We start from the raw sequence: 15,789 nt of genomic DNA, 5'->3' as shown, positions 1-15,789 counted from the left end.
TCTGCATCCAGAAAGTTGCTTGAGGTAATCGACCACGCAGAGACTTCGATGCGTCAAAAGGGTGTCATGCTCATTGTTGATGCAATTCTTTAGCCGATGATGACATTCGCACTGGAATGAATACGGTCAATCATGCTTCGTACTCGCTCATAAAGTACATGGAGGCTGTTGTCGGTATTTTGGACAATGTTCGCTCATGGAAACATGTATATACCTCTACATTTATAGCCATGTCTAATCGGCACTAGATGCTGCCAGTGATAGCGCATTGTTCAAGTCGAGTATCATGAGACAATATGAAGCACATAGAAGAATGTTTCACACATATAGACAAAGGTAGAATGTGGATGGCGATATAGAAATATCACCGACTCGGATTCTGCCGTGGCCTGACCCCCTCCTAAAAACAACGTATTGTGTAGCTGCTCATGTATATGCTACCAGCTACTGGATTTACTGTGAAGCTCACATTTCTTCTCAGATCGAATGCTCTCACTTCGTAGATGTTACCAGAAATAATTGACCACACATGACAAGTTCCAATAGTCCGAAAGGCAACCAGGTACACTTACAGAAACACTTCCTAACAGCTATACCTTTCAGTTTGTATATGTATATTTGTAGCAGCCCTTGATGCTTCTCCGTTTCGAAAGTAATTCTATGCGGCTCCGTTGCCTTGATAGAATAAATGGTCTGTCAGCTAGATGTTTCAGGCTACATACCTGTCCCGAGAGTCAACTGTTGAGATATCTTCTTAACCTACTTCTATCTTTCTATTATAGCTTCTCAGTGCATGTAGTAAAATAGAAAACAAAATCTTTACTTGACTAGAGTTTCTTTCTATTTAACAGCGGAAGGGTAGACAGTTAAAAAGCGTTATTATTTTAGGAAAACAAATTAAAAACACATCAGCTGAGACTGCGTATTCAGGCGAACAAGGTTTTGTCGATTAAATTGACCAGTCACATGGTAGGTCCAAGCTGTCCCAGTGAGGGAATAACCCAGAACTAGTGACTTGTTCCACACCGATACAATACTCTAGGGCCTGCAACGGTTAACTATAAACGAGAATTGCGTCAAAGCTTATGCGTACCGCAACAGACTGATGTAAAGTAGAGGCAAGATAGAGAAGGAAGGCGTCCCCGGCATGGTGTCTAGTACCCAAACCGCTGTTCTGACAAGCGGAAATGCAGCGACTGTCACATCTCACTGCTACTGAATTAAACAGTCAGTGCATACATTGTCACTTACCAAGGACGTTGTGTTATCAAAAACTTACCCCATCTTTGCGTGCGTGATACTGATAGACTAGTTATCAATGCCGTACATTTAAGAATAACGTTATCTTTTCCACGGACTACCAGTGCGTAAGTTTATGGGGAACCTGTCAAGCGTCGGGGAAACTGACTCAAACTAACCAGGACCATCCTTGATTTGTACTGAAATGGCCACTTGAAGTCGTATCGTGTCAAATGGGATACAAGATGTAACCTTCAACTGTGCCGGTTATCCGTGTTGATCACCACTGACAAAAGTTCTGTGAGAAGACTAGGGTGCACCCGGAGTTAAATCCACCACACTTTTGTGTAAGACTTTTACTGCTGATGGAATCAGACTGAGATGAAAGTATGGCAATGTACATATCAAGAGGTGCAGAAAGAAATATATTATGTATTAGGAACAGAAAGACCGTCTGGGTTCATGCTTGACTTACCTACCCTCAACAAGATGATTGTAGGAAAATAGAGACCGAGGGACATGCGGGGAATGCCACTATCTCCGCATTGGAAAGGGCCGTTGGAGAAGATGTATCCACAATCGGCACAAAATAGCCGTTCGGAGTTCAGTAGAAGCTGCGGGGTTATCCAATCACCTTCGTCACGATTCATATCCTCGTGGGGGTTCTCCGTATTTCCCCGCCCATCCTCCATCCTTTGAACTTGGAGCTGGCCGAGATTCGAGGTTTATAAACCGTCTGTCCCAGTTTCTTGTTGAGAGATGGATCAGCCTACACTTCTTGGCTCTTGCTCTAGTTCCTGACAGCAACTGCCAAAATGAAGTTCACCCTTGGTAACCCGGCCGCTATGGCTGAAACACCTAGCGAGGTGCTCAACTGGCGTCTGTACTGGAGCACATTTGTCTTCGGTAAGTGGGCAGTCAATCCATTCTCTTCCCTTATCCATATACCCCCGGTACTAACTCGTGCCTCAAGGTATCCTTGGTGCCAGTCGTGGACTGGACGAAGGTCTTGTCGGCGGTATGGTGTCTCTCAAAAGCTTCAAGACCGAGTTCGACCTGGGCGCAGGCTCTGAACATCATCAAGCACAAGTCGAGTCCAACATCACCAGCATGGTCCAGATTGGTTCCATCGCCGGTTCGCTACTGGCATTCTTCATGTGCGACAAGATCGGTCGTGTCCGATCGCTTCAACTCCTCTGTCTGCTGTGGCTAGTTGGATTCATCATTGTCGTGACGAGTCATGGAAGCGTTGGTCAAATTCTAGCTGGACGGTTCATTGCTGGACTTGGTATCGGTATGACTGTCGTGGTCGGCCCGACATACCTTGCTGAGACGGCTCCCAGAGCTATTCGTGGTATGCTTACCAACATATTTGCTGGTTCAGTCTATCTTGGTGTCATGATTGCTTATTTCAGCAACTGGGGCGCCTCTATCAATATTTCCAACAACTCTCGATGGCAATGGGTTGACCCCCAAATGTGCCATATTGGCTTTTCAAGGTAAGTGTGTCAACTATACTCTCCAATGTCACAGTCTAACCGTCTATTCGCAGTTTGCTTCTGATTCTGTCATTCACGGTCCCTGAGACCCCTCGTTGGCTCACTATGAAGGGACGCAACGAAGAGAGCACCAAAGCCCTCTGCAAGCTAAGGCAACTACCTGAAGAACATCCGTTCGTCCAAGCAGAGCTGTACGGTATCCAGGAACAGCTCGAGCGTGAGCAAGAGGCTGTCCTCGGAGTCTCAAGATGGGGCAAGCTTCGTGAACTGTTCACCATCCCTGCTAACCGATATCGTCTTATGCTGGGTTTCATGGCTCAGCTCCTTGGCCAGTGGTCGGGAGCTAGCGCAATCACCATCTATGCTGTCGAGTTCTTTGGTGTCCTCGGAAAGTCCGGTCAATCTGAGAAACTCTTTGCCACCTGTATTCTTGGTGTGGTCAAGCTCAGTTCCGCCTACCTCTGCGCTTTCTTCTTGGTCGACTTTATCGGACGACGGCGCTCCCTGTATGGTGGTATCACTCTTCAGATGATTTCCATTCTTTACATCGCCATCTTCCTGAGCATTGTTGGCACTGAAGCTCTCGAAAACGGAACCCTGACCCCATCTCAGAAGCATGCCGGTGTGGGTGCTGTCGTGATGCTCTATCTCTCAGGCGTAGGCTGGACAATGGGTTGGAACTCGTTCCAATACCTTGTCAACGCTGAGATCTGGCCTCTCCGTCTCCGAGCCTTGGGAAGTTCCATGACGATGTGTCTGCACTTTGCCAACCAGTACGGTAACACAAAGGCTGTTCCACTAATGCTCCTTTCCATGACAAGTGCTGGCTTCTTCTTCTTCTGTGCTGCTGTCTGTCTTCTTGGCCTCATCTGGGTTTGGGCATTTGTCCCTGAGATGGCTGGTCGATCGCTTGAGAGCACTGACGAGTTGTTCTCACTACCTTGGTACAAGATCGGTCGTCATGGAACTAGGCTTGCGCCTGACAATGAGGCCATTATGGCGAGGGATGAGAAGGCTGAGGTGAAGGGCGAGGCTAACGAGTTGGAGTATGGACGAAGGGACTAGTCTCACATGAGTTATGTAGTTGTAAGCAAATCATGAATTGCTTGACGATGATTTTCACGTCTCTATAGTTATTTAACATCAATTGTGGCCTTCCCAAGTAATTAGTGGAACAAGAATGTGTCTAATCCAGACCAAATCAATTTGTAATACTCGACAACATCTCCATCACGCTGTCATGCCAATTTCAGTGGTAAAGCTGAGGGCAGCTTTATATCTCTAATATAGAGATACCTCTGTCGAAACATAGCTTAACGAGATTGAGGCATCCCTAAGCAAGATAAGCCACCAAGCAATGAAGATCAATCGAGACAATCTAACGGAGCTCAAAGTATATCAAGTAGTAGCTCTCGTCCGTAGTAGACCGGTCATGGACCAGTTCATTAAGTTTCTGGAGGATTGGAAGGGAAATGGATACAACATCCATATAGACAAGAAACTACTGCCAATGGACAGGCAGTAACAAGACTAAGTGCTACTGATAGGAAATGTGGCATTGCATCATTCTGCCGTCGGCTCGCTCAGTGCGAACTTGCTACTGAATCTGCGAATGCAAAAGAACCATCACACATTAATGACAAAAGTGGGGTTTTCGACCAATTTGCGGTCCACCACGGGATAGAAAAGAAAAGGCTTTAGGACCACCTCTCATCGGGTAACCGGTGGAATGCTGTGTGAGCAACATACGATGGATTGCTGCCCTTTATTCTTGTGGAGAAAAATAATGAGGTATCTATAACAAAGAAGGAATGGGAGGACTTGGTTCTTGTGACGCAGAAGAAGAACTTTGTTTGTTTCATAACCTTCTTAATAATGACTTTACAAGAGATATATGTCACTTGGGAAAGAAATTTCAAGAAATCGTTCTAGAACGGAGCTAGGGATTAACAGTTTGCTTATGGCGGCAAAGAGATGCTGGAAAGATTTAATGACTAAGTTGTAGGTTTGTCAGCAGTCGAGTTCATTACATCATTTCAGATCAGATTTAGGGTTAGGTAGAATGAAGGTTGAAACATTGCACTATGGAAGACAGTATAGATAAGGGTACCAAACATTAGAAATCCCACTCGTCCGACTCATCGTTCTGCTTATAATACTGTTTGTAGTCCTGGACAGTTTTATTGTACCTTTCGCCTCCCATAATGTCATCGTCTTCGGAATCTGCAAAAGGGTCGTCTTCCTCGTCTTCCTCGTCTTCCATAGCCTGGGCTTGTCGGGTGGGCTGTTGAGAGAGTTTTTGATGTATCTGAAGTAGTCACTTTTCCTAAGGGCATCACGGTCTTGAGGGTAGATATCATCAAGAGATATCGTAATTCCTCCGAAGAAGACTGGTATAGCCCTTCCATGATTAGGGCAGCCGATGACTTGTCTGATGTCCTCTGTTAGATGCATCTTGTATATAAATGATCTCCCTTTTCCATCTTCCTCATCCCCTTTTGACTTGATTATCGAGCAAAGGTGGTTGTTGTTTGTGCGTTGTTTGTCCTTTTGAGTGTCTAGACTCTTGCTAACTTGGTTGTTGAGGAAGGGCAGCTCTTGTGTATGTTTTTATTTGTACTTTTGCATACCTTTGGGTTCCAGCTAACCAAAGTATCTAGGATGACTTGTGATGTGTTGATGTTGGTGGAGGGAAGAGGAAAAAAGCAGGATGGGAGCAAGTGAGTAAGCATTTCCCCCTCTTCTTCTCATTCTACTTATGACTAACTTGCTTGATAGAAAGCGCATTTTATGCCCAGCTGAACCTTATATTAGGGCAGGGCAAGCAAAAAAACAGGTCTCGTGTGAGCATTGGAGTCATAATGCTTGAAAAGTGTATTTAAAGATGGTAACCATATTATCAGGTCAACAATGATGCTCCCATTTAAAATAAACCATTATCCATCTATCCCTTGGTTCCTTTGTCCTATTGTGAAGCTTTGGTCTGTTCTTTCTGTCATTGGATGTTAGTAGGTTTGGGTTTTGTGGTAGGGTTGTGTTTACGCAATGAGCCATCGCACACCGATAAGTCATTACGCTGCCGCCCATAAAACCCTGGCAATTCAACTTTTCCTCCACATCTCAATGGCCATCTTCTTGCAATGTCTTCAGGAACGACCTCCACCGTCCCCAAGACGAGCCTCCTAGGCTTGCCTTTGAAACTGCGCGAGCAGATCTACCGCCATTACTTTAAAGCTACCGGTGGTTACGTCTACGATGCTGCGACCGAGACTCTTAGGTAGATTGATGGTATGCCTGTCGCTCCATCGCTTACGAAACGAGAGATTACCCATTGCAACTCAACTCCATCAAGTTTTCCACAGTTCACCGCGATGACTGGCAAGAGACAGCTTCTATTCACACCTACGTCGTAGCCTATCATCACTACCTACAAATAGGTTTACTAAGACGTCTGAGAGATCTTGTCACTCCCGACACGTATGAATGCTCCAACCACAGTCATCGGTAGTATATGCCTGCAATCAAGAGAGAAATCGATCGGGTTATTGCTCTTATATTAGAGCTGCCTAGAATGAATGTTTTCAGTGGGTGCGAGATGCATCGGAAGGACGGAGATCCTGACGACATGGGTGATGATTACGATGCTAGCATTCTGCCAAGGATGAACAGGAAGTTTGGAGACAAGACCATTGTTTTCAACGACACAGTTGCCTACCTCCTACGAATACTTGCCAAGAGACACCCTGATCAACTTGCTCAAGCTGTTGATGTCATGCTTCCTGGTTGGCCAGACTCGCATCCGGCCTCTGAGGTCCTCGACCTAAAATTCGAGCCCTAGGCGATCCCTTCTCATTCCGAAGCCATATCGATAGCTAAAACACTACGGCTGGAAGGCCACGTCGATTGCTACACAAAATGGAAGGTCAATGCTGCCGCAGATTTGGATGACCCCATGTTTACCGGAACAAGATACCAGTACCGCAAAATGGGTTTCTTTTTAGCAACCGTTGTGGCCATAAGATTTTTGAAACGGGTTCCTGAATACCAACGTCTCAACATGCGGAAGCTAATTCTCGATGAAGATCGCCCTGCTGTAGGTCTTGTTATGTGTCACGGCATCGGATTAATTCCCTTCTGCAAAGAGAACACAAAGTTACATATTGAGCACCGCTGGAACCTGTGGACGACACTTCTTTTGCGAACGCGGTCCCGCAGAGTCTCTAACATGACCATGGATTTCGAGTTGTCGCCCGAAAAATACCAGGAATGGATAGACGATGATTCCGATTTTGGGCCATGGACATTGCACGAGGCCAGCAAACAGAGGTTTGCTAATATATTTCACGCATGGTGTATGAATATTCTGGATGTTGTAAATTCCGGGATGCCCTTACAGTCATACACAGTCATGATTGAAGGAGACCCCGATCTCAACCTCTCGACGCTTGCATTCCACGATGTCATGGTACGCAGCATTGCCTGGCTAACCCTCAATACCGATTGTGTAGCGAGGGGTCTATTTGCCCCTCCAGACCATCGCGACTATCCTTTGATGACGAGACCCTCTATCGAAGGAAGTGACTCTTCCGACACTAGAAGCTCGCTCATTCAATGCAACTTCACGCTTGATCAACCGTGGGATTTGGAGAAGATAGTGGAGGAGTACTCCATTCAGCGCCAACCCTATCGTTCCTATGTCCAGTGTGACAATCTCCAGTATCCTGGTTCTGATGATTTCAGAGTTCTCACTGACACTCTGGACTACAAGAAGCTCCAGCTTTTGTAGGTCGACCGAAAGCCGAGATCAGAGGACAGTCGGGATTTAAAGCAAGGAAGACAGTGATCGCCCCACGAGCAAAGTTTTTCTCGGGCGGCGCTGCACCTATTCGATGGGAAAAGTCGCCGAGCTTTAAGGTTCAATTGATTGCAACTGCGTGGAACGGCTAGTGCTCTTTGGAAGAAGTAGAGAACAGGTTATTAGCTTCTACAGTGCAATTAGTAACTAGAAAATTTATGCCCTACTTTCTATGACTCTTGATGCAGGGCGTCGAAGGCATATTTTTGCTTGACCGTGTACTAACCACTTAATAGTGTTTAGTCTTGATAGGTCGTAGAAATTGTGTTGAAATTTTACTTGCGAGTCAAACGTTCATGCTGGTTGAATATATCCGTCTTTGTGCCGATCACTTCCATAAAACAGTTTAGGTACTGTGGTCTAGTTGGTTATGACATCTCGTTAACACCGAGAAGGTCCCCGGTTCGAGCCCGGGCAGAACCTCACTTTTTTTTATAAGTTTTGCCGCTATCGCCTAGTGGGTCAATCCCATTGCTATACCGGCTAGCCCAGACAATCACGTTCAGCAATGCCTGATGAGTTCAGTTTCCTTGTTGTGGATTTTAATCCGCTATGAAACGGAAAATAGACATCCAAGGTAAATATGGTATGGGAACAAAAAATAATTATGTTCGTTCGGCCACCAAGGTATCATTCAAGTTCCGAAGTAGGGATACTCTTGACAATAGAGTAATGCTTAGCTCGGGATTAAATTTCCTAGGCTGAGAAACAGGACCTCGGGTGTGAGCTTCACGATACAGAGTTCATACTGGTTGGACAGGCTTGTCAATGATACGTTCGGTGACATTCTGTAACGAAGAAGAACTTCATGGCGAGTTATGGATGGGGGCGGCATCCCATTCGAGTCAATTCAGTACCTAACATGCTGAAGTTCGATTCCCCGCATCTCTGCGGACTGGACCTTAGATTCATCGTGTCAAACAACAGCGCCAGCCGCGTACTCTCCTAGATACTAAACAAAACCCAGTCACGTTAAGTCCAAAAGTGGTAAACTCCATGTCATTTTAATTGTGACAGAGGTCTAGACTATCTATTGTTCAAGAAATACATAATGGGGTTTCAGTGCAAAGTATATCCCCTTCGACCAAAAGCTGCATTGACCAACGGAAGCATAAGCCGTCTACCCATACAGCTGGGACGTAGCTGCAATTCAAACAACCAAGCTGGAACTTGTCGCTTTACGGAAAAGTTGCTCATAATTTCATGCCCATGTTGACTAACTCAAGTTAGATACCGTGGGTGTGTCTTAGAAGGGGGACAGGATGAACGTACCATGGACAGCCTTGACCTGGGTGTATGCAGACAAAGCGTAGGATCCAAGCTCACGGCCGATACCAGACTTCTTGTAGCCTCCGAAAGGAACACCCCAGTGGGTGTCCTGAGAGCTGTCGATCTACATGTAAAAGTTAGCGGTGATCTTGGTAGTCTCTGAACGCAGGCATATCTTACCCAAACGGTTCCAGCCTGAACGCCAGCGGCGACACGGTGAGCCTTGCGAAGGTTCTCAGTGAAGATGGCAGCACCCAGGCCATATTCAGTATCATTGGCACGCTCAATTGCATCGGCCTCTGTTGAAAAAGGCGCAATAACGAAACAAGGTCCGAAGATCTCCTCCCGAACAATCTTCATGTTTGGCTTGACATCACGGAAGACAGTGGGCTGGATGTAGAAACCCTTGTCTCCAGAACGGGCACCACCAGTCAGGAGACCGGCTCCTTCTGACTTTCCTGACTCAATAAGTGACAGGATCTTCTCGTATTGTGCCTTCGAAACCTGAGGACCGTGTGTGGTGTTCTCATCGAAAGGATCACCGATAACGGTGGAAGACTTGACTTGCTCGTGGAAAGCCTCGAGGAACTTCTCGTAGATGGTATCTTGCACAAAGATACGGGATGTGGCTGTGCAGATTTGTCCCATGTTGCCTAAACCTAGTCAGATCATGTATTACAGGAACAGTGTCAGAATCTTTGACGTACCCATGATGCCACAGTTAGACCACTTGACCGCTTGCTCGAAATCAGCATCGTCGAAGACAATGAGAGGGCTCTTGCCTCCGGTCTCGAGAGTGACGCTCTTGAGGGTCTCTGAAGCCTTTTTCATAATAGTCTTTCCGGTGATTGTTGAGCCAGTGAAGGCAATCTTATCGATACCGGGGTGGGCAGTAATGGCTGATCCAGCCTCGGCTCCGCAACCGTTAACGATGTTGACGACACCGGCGGGGAAGCCAGCCATCTTGCTTTCTGTGTTTTCATCCGCGAGTATTAATATTTTCGGAGGCGCTCGTACGCTGTACGGACTGGGTCAAATTGGCATGGCACCCAAGGTATGCTTGATAGTATGAGCTCGACACACTGCGACTACGATTACTGACCTTGGTTTCTTTCTAGGTTATGACCAAAGCTGACAGCTGGGGCAGACTCTGGTACGGGCTCATCCCAACCATGCTTCTCGGCGGAGCTCTGTCTTATCTGAATGTGAGCCATACTGGCGCTCAGGTCTTTGGATGGCTTTCCAGTCTCGTTGCGCTCCTCGCAATGTTCGGTTGGGGTATGATCTACTTCTGTCACATCCGTATGCGCCATGCTTGGAAGGTCCAAGGTCGTTCTCCTGCAGACTTGCCATGGCAGAGCTTTGCAAGGCCATGGGCTTCATATTGGGGATTTGGTTGGTGCATTTTCATGATCTGCGTCCAGTTCTATCTGGCTCTCTGGCCAATTGGAGGAAGTCCAAGTGTCGTAGGATTTTTCTCTAGCTACTCCTCCGTGGTCGCTATCATCGTCATCTTTCTCGGAGCCAAGATTTATTACCGAGGCCCATGGTTACTGGACGCATCCAAGATCGATCTGGACAGCGATCGTCGCTGGTACTCAACGGAAGAGGAACAAGTACAGGAGAAGAAGAGCACCATAAGGAAAATTTGGGCACGAATGTAATTTGACATTTTGAGAGTGATGACGTGTGGGTCTCGATGCACCTCAATGAAGAATGTCAGGTGCAAAGGCTCTTGAGCTAGACAGTCTGGATTGAGAGAGTAGCAAGAATTTAACGCCTTTATAAGATTATCTGCAGTAGTGATAATGGAATCTGGCATGTGCAAGTAGAGAAGAGAAGAGCGTTTAGCCCAGTAGTCAACACAGTAGACAGTCAGGTTGAAAGACATCTCTGTGTATAGCAATGTACTTGTTGGTGGTGGTAGTGGGAGGCTACCAAGGTAAGGCACTCAGCTCAGGGGTTGAACGCCCATTTGACTTGGCCCTTAGCAACGTTCCCATAACGGTTGCACCTCACTGAAGCCGGCTTGAAATGGGAACTTAGCAGCCCAGGTAGGTAGTTTATCACGTGTGGGGTTTTGTTAAAACGGAATGGTTAACTCGGCAGTGCGTCTTCACAATTGTGGAAAGGAAAAGTCGACTGATAAAGTTCATCTCAAAAGGGAATAGTGCAACGCATAACCTCAAAATGAAGGGAACAGACAATCAATACAGCTCTGGGTCGTCACCTAATGATTATGCTCTGGTATGTGTCATGTGGCGCTCGGCGAGTCCCCGGGCCTGAGCTTGACTTTCGTGAACTGCTATTCTCCGTAATCAGAAACCTTGTCCCGAGTCACCAATAACACGAACGCGCCTCTTCCCCAAACTTTATGATCTAAAACAATCAATCACATGCGCAGGGGCAGGGGTGTGGACTGTGCGCAACGTCTTCTTCCAACCGTTGCAGCATCCATCCACTCGTTCTACTGCCAAATAGGCAATCAACCGTGAACTTCACGTCGCCATGTCTGAAAGTTTTATCTTCAAAAAGACTGCTTGTTCCAATTGTCACAAGCGAAAGGTATTCCAGCCAGGGCATTACGAGTGCAGCCTCAAAGAGCCATCAAGTAGCTACCACGTGCCCTCGGGGCCCTCGGGTAATGTAGGTTCGATGCGACTTCATGAGTGACCGTTCAAAATGTATCAATTGTGATATATTTGCCCTCAATTGCAGGTCAGTGCTCTGGATCATTGGGTTGTCGCACAAGAAGTCACGAGCGAGGTGCGAGTTACGAGCTACGAGCTGACTTGCGCGTTTTTACCAACAGTCCGCATTCGAGAAAGAGGAAACACTCACTTAGAGGACGACCAGCGACATATACCAACAACTCAGCAAAGTCAACATTCAGCCAAGGTGTTGCAAAGACTCCCCACGATGAAGCACAGCCAGAACCTTTGGCTCTGGTCAGTCCAGAACAATCCGAGCTGTCTGAGATACGTAGCGAAGGCTGTTCTGTCGATCAGGAGCCAGGGCTTGACCAGGCTGTACCGTATGTAGGCAGGACGGATATACTAGGTCCTGTCCCGTTCAGCGAGCGCTTGGAGTCCAGTAGAGCAATTTTTTCCGCCGAAGATAGCGACGCTCGCTATCGACAGTGGCTTCTGGATGCATATTGCTGTCGGACTAGCACACCAACTCGGCCTACACAAAGAACCCTCTCAAGGTCCACATCGTGGACTGCGACGGCGCATCTGGTGGACCATAGTGGTACGTTACACTCAAGCAGTACCCATTCACCTTCTTGTTCCTTATCTTCTCTCTTAACTCCGCCTGTTTTGACACATGCTGATGGACCCAGACCCGAGACATATTGATATCAATCGGCGTAGGCAGACCACGAATGATCAATCTCGAGGATAGCGACGTCTCTCCGCCCACAGCAGCCGATTTTCAGGAGGAAAGCGAAGGAGCAGACGTCTTCATAGCAAATGTTAAGATTTGTTGCATCATGGGGGACTTGGCAGAACGTTGAAGAAGGTCTCAATTCACACCCCAATATCAACAGGCCACACAAGACGCTCTTCGCCAATGGCTTCATAGTTTGCCTTCCAGGTTGAGGCTTTTTACCTTGGATTCCAGGGCTAAAATACCTAATCCATATAATCTGGAGTCCCGACAGATCCATATCGTTTTCTTCGTCACCCTGATCATCCTCACTAACGCTGACAATCCTCTTGCGGCCCCGGTCACGTCACTGATTGCCTCTTCTTTTATTGCATCTATGTTTGCCGAGATGCAAGAAGCTGGTGATCTACAACGCCTGGGTCCCATCTTCGCGTTCCATAGCCTTGTGGCGGCACTTCCCCTACTGTCGGCCCAAAGGGTTCGTTCGGTGTCCAGCCGGGCGGCAGCCGACTTTGACAAAATATACAGCGCTCTTCAAGAGCTGGCTGAGAAATGGGGTTCAGCTCGAGGACTTCTCGAACCCCTTCTGGCAGCGAAGCAAAGGATGCACGTTACGGCCAAATCTAGCGATATACTTGAACCTGTCACGCCACCTTTACGGGACTTGTTTTCGGAATTTGGTAGCAGCGCGTGTTCGTTATGGTGGTTGTTGCAAGGTGACGCGACCCATTTGCATGAGTTCGATACAAATGCCGATGATGTGAGGGCAGGCGACTATTTTCGAGCGCTACAGGGTACAGGAGAAGAAGAAGAAGAAGAAGCTGGGACATCGACCAGTAGGCAGCAAGACTTTATACCGGATGACACTACCTGGCCTTGACTGTCTGAAACCGAGGATATGCATCACTGGCGAGCACCCTGGGAGTTGGTTCCTCCTCAAACCTCGTGGTCAGATGATGACTGGATGTTGCAACTAGCAAACACGTAGATAGTTAAGGTTTAGCTTGTTGAAGATGAAAGACAAGAAATCAAACTCGGATAGCCCGAGAGGGCACATAACACAAGACCATGGACGTATATCTGCACGTAATCAATTTCATTTAAGATGAAGAGAAAGAAGACACTAGCGATGGAACTAACTCAGAAATCTATGGGAAACAAGTTGAAAGATGAGTCGACAATATTGGCTCCCAAGATGAAAACGCATACCTTGACGCATTTGTGTGTCTTCCATGAACCACCGATAGTACCCGGCAGAGACCCCTGATATTTTCTCTACGTTCTCTTGAAGTTTAGTCTGGAGCCCCCTCCCCCTCACCCCCACCTTTCTTCTTGTCCCTTTCCCCAAACCCCTCATCTCGCTTAAGGCGCAAGTCGCGCTCCCGGTTTATGGAGGGAACTAAGGACCCAAGAGTGCACGGTGGTGCGGAGTTGCTGTGGAGGTGAAGAGACCGAACGCCGCCTCCGGTTGATTTCGCCTCGGCGATTGTCTTCCTCCTTTCGCCTCGGCGCTTTTTATGAAGTGATGAAGTGAGATCGGTGGGGCAAGCAGTATGTTCTCTTTTTCAATCCGGCTTACAAGGTTCATAACCTGAGGGACTCATTGCCTTTTCTTCTCATCTTCATCATCATCACCTGCTCTCATTCATTTTTACCGTGTCTCTTGTGCAATTGACAATCATTCGCCATGTCATTGTTTAGCTGTCGACCGAGGCTTGTCGCCAAGGCCGTCATTAAGCCATCAACATCGCTCTTCCGATGTGCTTTTACACGTGCACCTTTTCAATGGCAGGACCCATTGAACATGCAGGAGGTCCTGACCGACGAGGAGCGGTCGATTTAAGAAACAGCCCGGAGTTATTGCCAGGACAGGCTTCAGCCAAGAATTCTCGATGCTTATCGCTCTGAGAACTACGACCGCAAGATTCTTGAGGAGATGGGAGAGCTGGGTCTCCTAGGTCCTACCATTGACGGATACGGGTGCGCTGGAGTCAGCAGCGTCGCCGCTGGCCTCATCACCCGTGAGGTTGAGAAGGTCGACTCAGGCTACCGATCTGTCATGCCAGTTCAGAGCTCTCTCGCAATGGGACCCATTGAAGAACATGGATCCAAAGAGCAAAAGGATCGCTAGCTTGAGAAGCTAGCACGCGGCAAGCTTATTAGCTGCTTCGGTCTTACTGAGCCTAACCACGGTTCCGATCCTGGCTCTCTGGAGACAACTGCCGTTCCCCATCCCACCAAGAAGGACGCATACATCCTCAACGGCGCCAAGACTTGGATCACAAACTCCCCCATCGCAGACATCCTCCTAGTTTGGGCCAAGCTCGATGGTGTCATCCGCGGTTTCGTCATTCAGCGTGACCAGTGCGCTCCTGGAACCCTAGAGACCCCTACCATCAAGGATAAGAACGGTCTTCGTGCTTCCATCACTGGTATGATCCAGATGGACGGTTGTGTTGTTCCTGCCGCCAACGTGCTTCCCAACGTTACTGGTCTCAAGGGCCCCTTTGGCTGCCTCAACTCAGCTCGCTACGGCATCGCATGGGGAACTATTGGTGCCCTTGAAGACCGTCTTGACCGTGCACGAACCTATACTCTCGAACCAAAGCAGTTCAACAAGCCTCTCGCCCAGTTCCAGCTCATTCGGAAGAAGCTTGCCGACGCCTCGACAGACGCCGCTTTTGGTCTCCAGGCTGCCCTGCAAGTTGGCCGTCTGAAGGACAAGGGTCTTGCGGCCCCTGAGATGATTTCAATGATTAAGAGGCAGAACTGTGACCGCGCTCTATCCGGTGCTCGCACGTTGCAGGAGGTCTTTGGTGGCAACGTTGCAAGCGATGAGTACCACATTGGACGTCACGTTGCCAACCTTTTCGTTACACAGAAGTATGAGGGACAGAGCGATGCTCACGCGCTGGTCCTCGGACGTTCAATTACTGGCTTGCAGGCCTTCTTTTGATCAGGGCACTTGATATCCCCTCTGTAAAAGTCAATAGTCGATTAGTCAGTTAAATATCCATCTCGATACTTGGAAAACACAATCCAATTTTCAGCTTTAACTGTTGTCACTATGAGATCTACCACAGTAGCATTCTTGATTCCCAGAATCCCTACTCCTCTGCCTTAGGGTGCAGACTATACTTGTGAAATGTAGAAGGCCACTCACAGCACCCATGCACGTATGCTGGTGTCATCATCAGTTCTAGTACTTTGCTCGTCAGCTGGCAGTTCAAAATCAATTCAATGATCAAGCAGAAGTGTTGTTTTTTCAAGACTAAATCTTATTGAATTATATGGGCTATCAACGTAGGTAGGTAGGGCGTCTGATGGTGTCAGACCGTCCAGAGCACGGCCTCTGAGGCAGTCCGTGGTGGGTCCAGGGTCCGAGGTCAAGGGCTCGGCGCCTCGGCGACATTTGCCTGAACAAATCAAGTCGGACCCTCATCTAGTTATGCTCCTTGCGTCTAAATAAGCCACGAGACTGATAGGTGATAAAACATAAATTGAGGTAGGTACAGACTGTTGCATAGAATAAAGGCC

At 47.7% G+C, this 15,789-nt stretch overlaps 6 protein-coding genes and 1 non-coding gene across 7 annotated transcripts; 6 read left to right on the top strand and 1 right to left on the bottom strand.

Annotated features, from left to right (window-relative positions):
* Positions 1 to 2,054: 2,054 nt before the first annotated feature.
* FGSG_11480 (uncharacterized protein) lies at positions 2,055 to 3,803 on the top strand (the record flags this gene model as incomplete). The annotated part of the gene is made up of 3 exons (XM_011327432.1): positions 2,055 to 2,145; positions 2,213 to 2,738; positions 2,792 to 3,803. The coding sequence occupies 3 exons, from the start codon at positions 2,055 to 2,057 to the stop codon at positions 3,801 to 3,803; spliced, it is 1,629 nt and encodes a 542-aa protein (XP_011325734.1).
* Positions 3,804 to 5,878: 2,075 nt separating this feature from the next.
* Positions 5,879 to 6,576, top strand: FGSG_13942 (uncharacterized protein; the record flags this gene model as incomplete). The annotated part of the gene is made up of 2 exons (XM_011327431.1): positions 5,879 to 6,015; positions 6,324 to 6,576. The coding sequence occupies 2 exons, from the start codon at positions 5,879 to 5,881 to the stop codon at positions 6,574 to 6,576; spliced, it is 390 nt and encodes a 129-aa protein (XP_011325733.1).
* A 624-nt stretch (positions 6,577 to 7,200) lies between these two features.
* Positions 7,201 to 7,524, top strand: FGSG_13941 (uncharacterized protein; the record flags this gene model as incomplete). The annotated part of the gene is made up of 1 exon (XM_011327430.1): positions 7,201 to 7,524. The coding sequence occupies one exon, from the start codon at positions 7,201 to 7,203 to the stop codon at positions 7,522 to 7,524; it is 324 nt and encodes a 107-aa protein (XP_011325732.1).
* Positions 7,525 to 7,942: 418 nt separating this feature from the next.
* Positions 7,943 to 8,016, top strand: FGSG_20785. Its single transcript has one exon. It is a non-coding gene; the product is annotated as a tRNA-Val (tRNA).
* A 697-nt stretch (positions 8,017 to 8,713) lies between these two features.
* Positions 8,714 to 10,175, bottom strand: FGSG_11482 (aldehyde dehydrogenase; the record flags this gene model as incomplete). Its single annotated transcript, XM_011327429.1, has 5 exons — positions 8,714 to 8,736; positions 8,866 to 8,986; positions 9,043 to 9,521; positions 9,570 to 9,833; positions 9,965 to 10,175. 5 exons carry the CDS (start codon positions 10,173 to 10,175, stop codon positions 8,714 to 8,716), a joined length of 1,098 nt encoding a protein of 365 aa, XP_011325731.1.
* An 877-nt stretch (positions 10,176 to 11,052) lies between these two features.
* FGSG_11483 (uncharacterized protein) lies at positions 11,053 to 13,132 on the top strand (the record flags this gene model as incomplete). The annotated part of the gene is made up of 6 exons (XM_011327428.1): positions 11,053 to 11,109; positions 11,344 to 11,508; positions 11,581 to 11,833; positions 11,905 to 12,114; positions 12,237 to 12,337; positions 12,527 to 13,132. 6 exons carry the CDS (start codon positions 11,053 to 11,055, stop codon positions 13,130 to 13,132), a joined length of 1,392 nt encoding a protein of 463 aa, XP_011325730.1.
* An 807-nt stretch (positions 13,133 to 13,939) lies between these two features.
* On the top strand, positions 13,940 to 15,208 carry FGSG_11484 (glutaryl-CoA dehydrogenase; the record flags this gene model as incomplete). The annotated part of the gene is made up of 3 exons (XM_011327427.1): positions 13,940 to 14,085; positions 14,125 to 14,287; positions 14,384 to 15,208. The coding sequence occupies 3 exons, from the start codon at positions 13,940 to 13,942 to the stop codon at positions 15,206 to 15,208; spliced, it is 1,134 nt and encodes a 377-aa protein (XP_011325729.1).
* Positions 15,209 to 15,789: the final 581 nt, after the last annotated feature.

Source organism: Fusarium graminearum, chromosome 3 (assembly GCF_000240135.3).
Source record: "Fusarium graminearum PH-1 chromosome 3, whole genome shotgun sequence".
Taxonomy (NCBI): Eukaryota; Fungi; Ascomycota; class Sordariomycetes; order Hypocreales; family Nectriaceae; genus Fusarium; species Fusarium graminearum.
The sequence above is the reverse complement of the archived record's forward strand: the minus strand, read 5'-3'. Positions and strand labels throughout refer to the sequence as shown.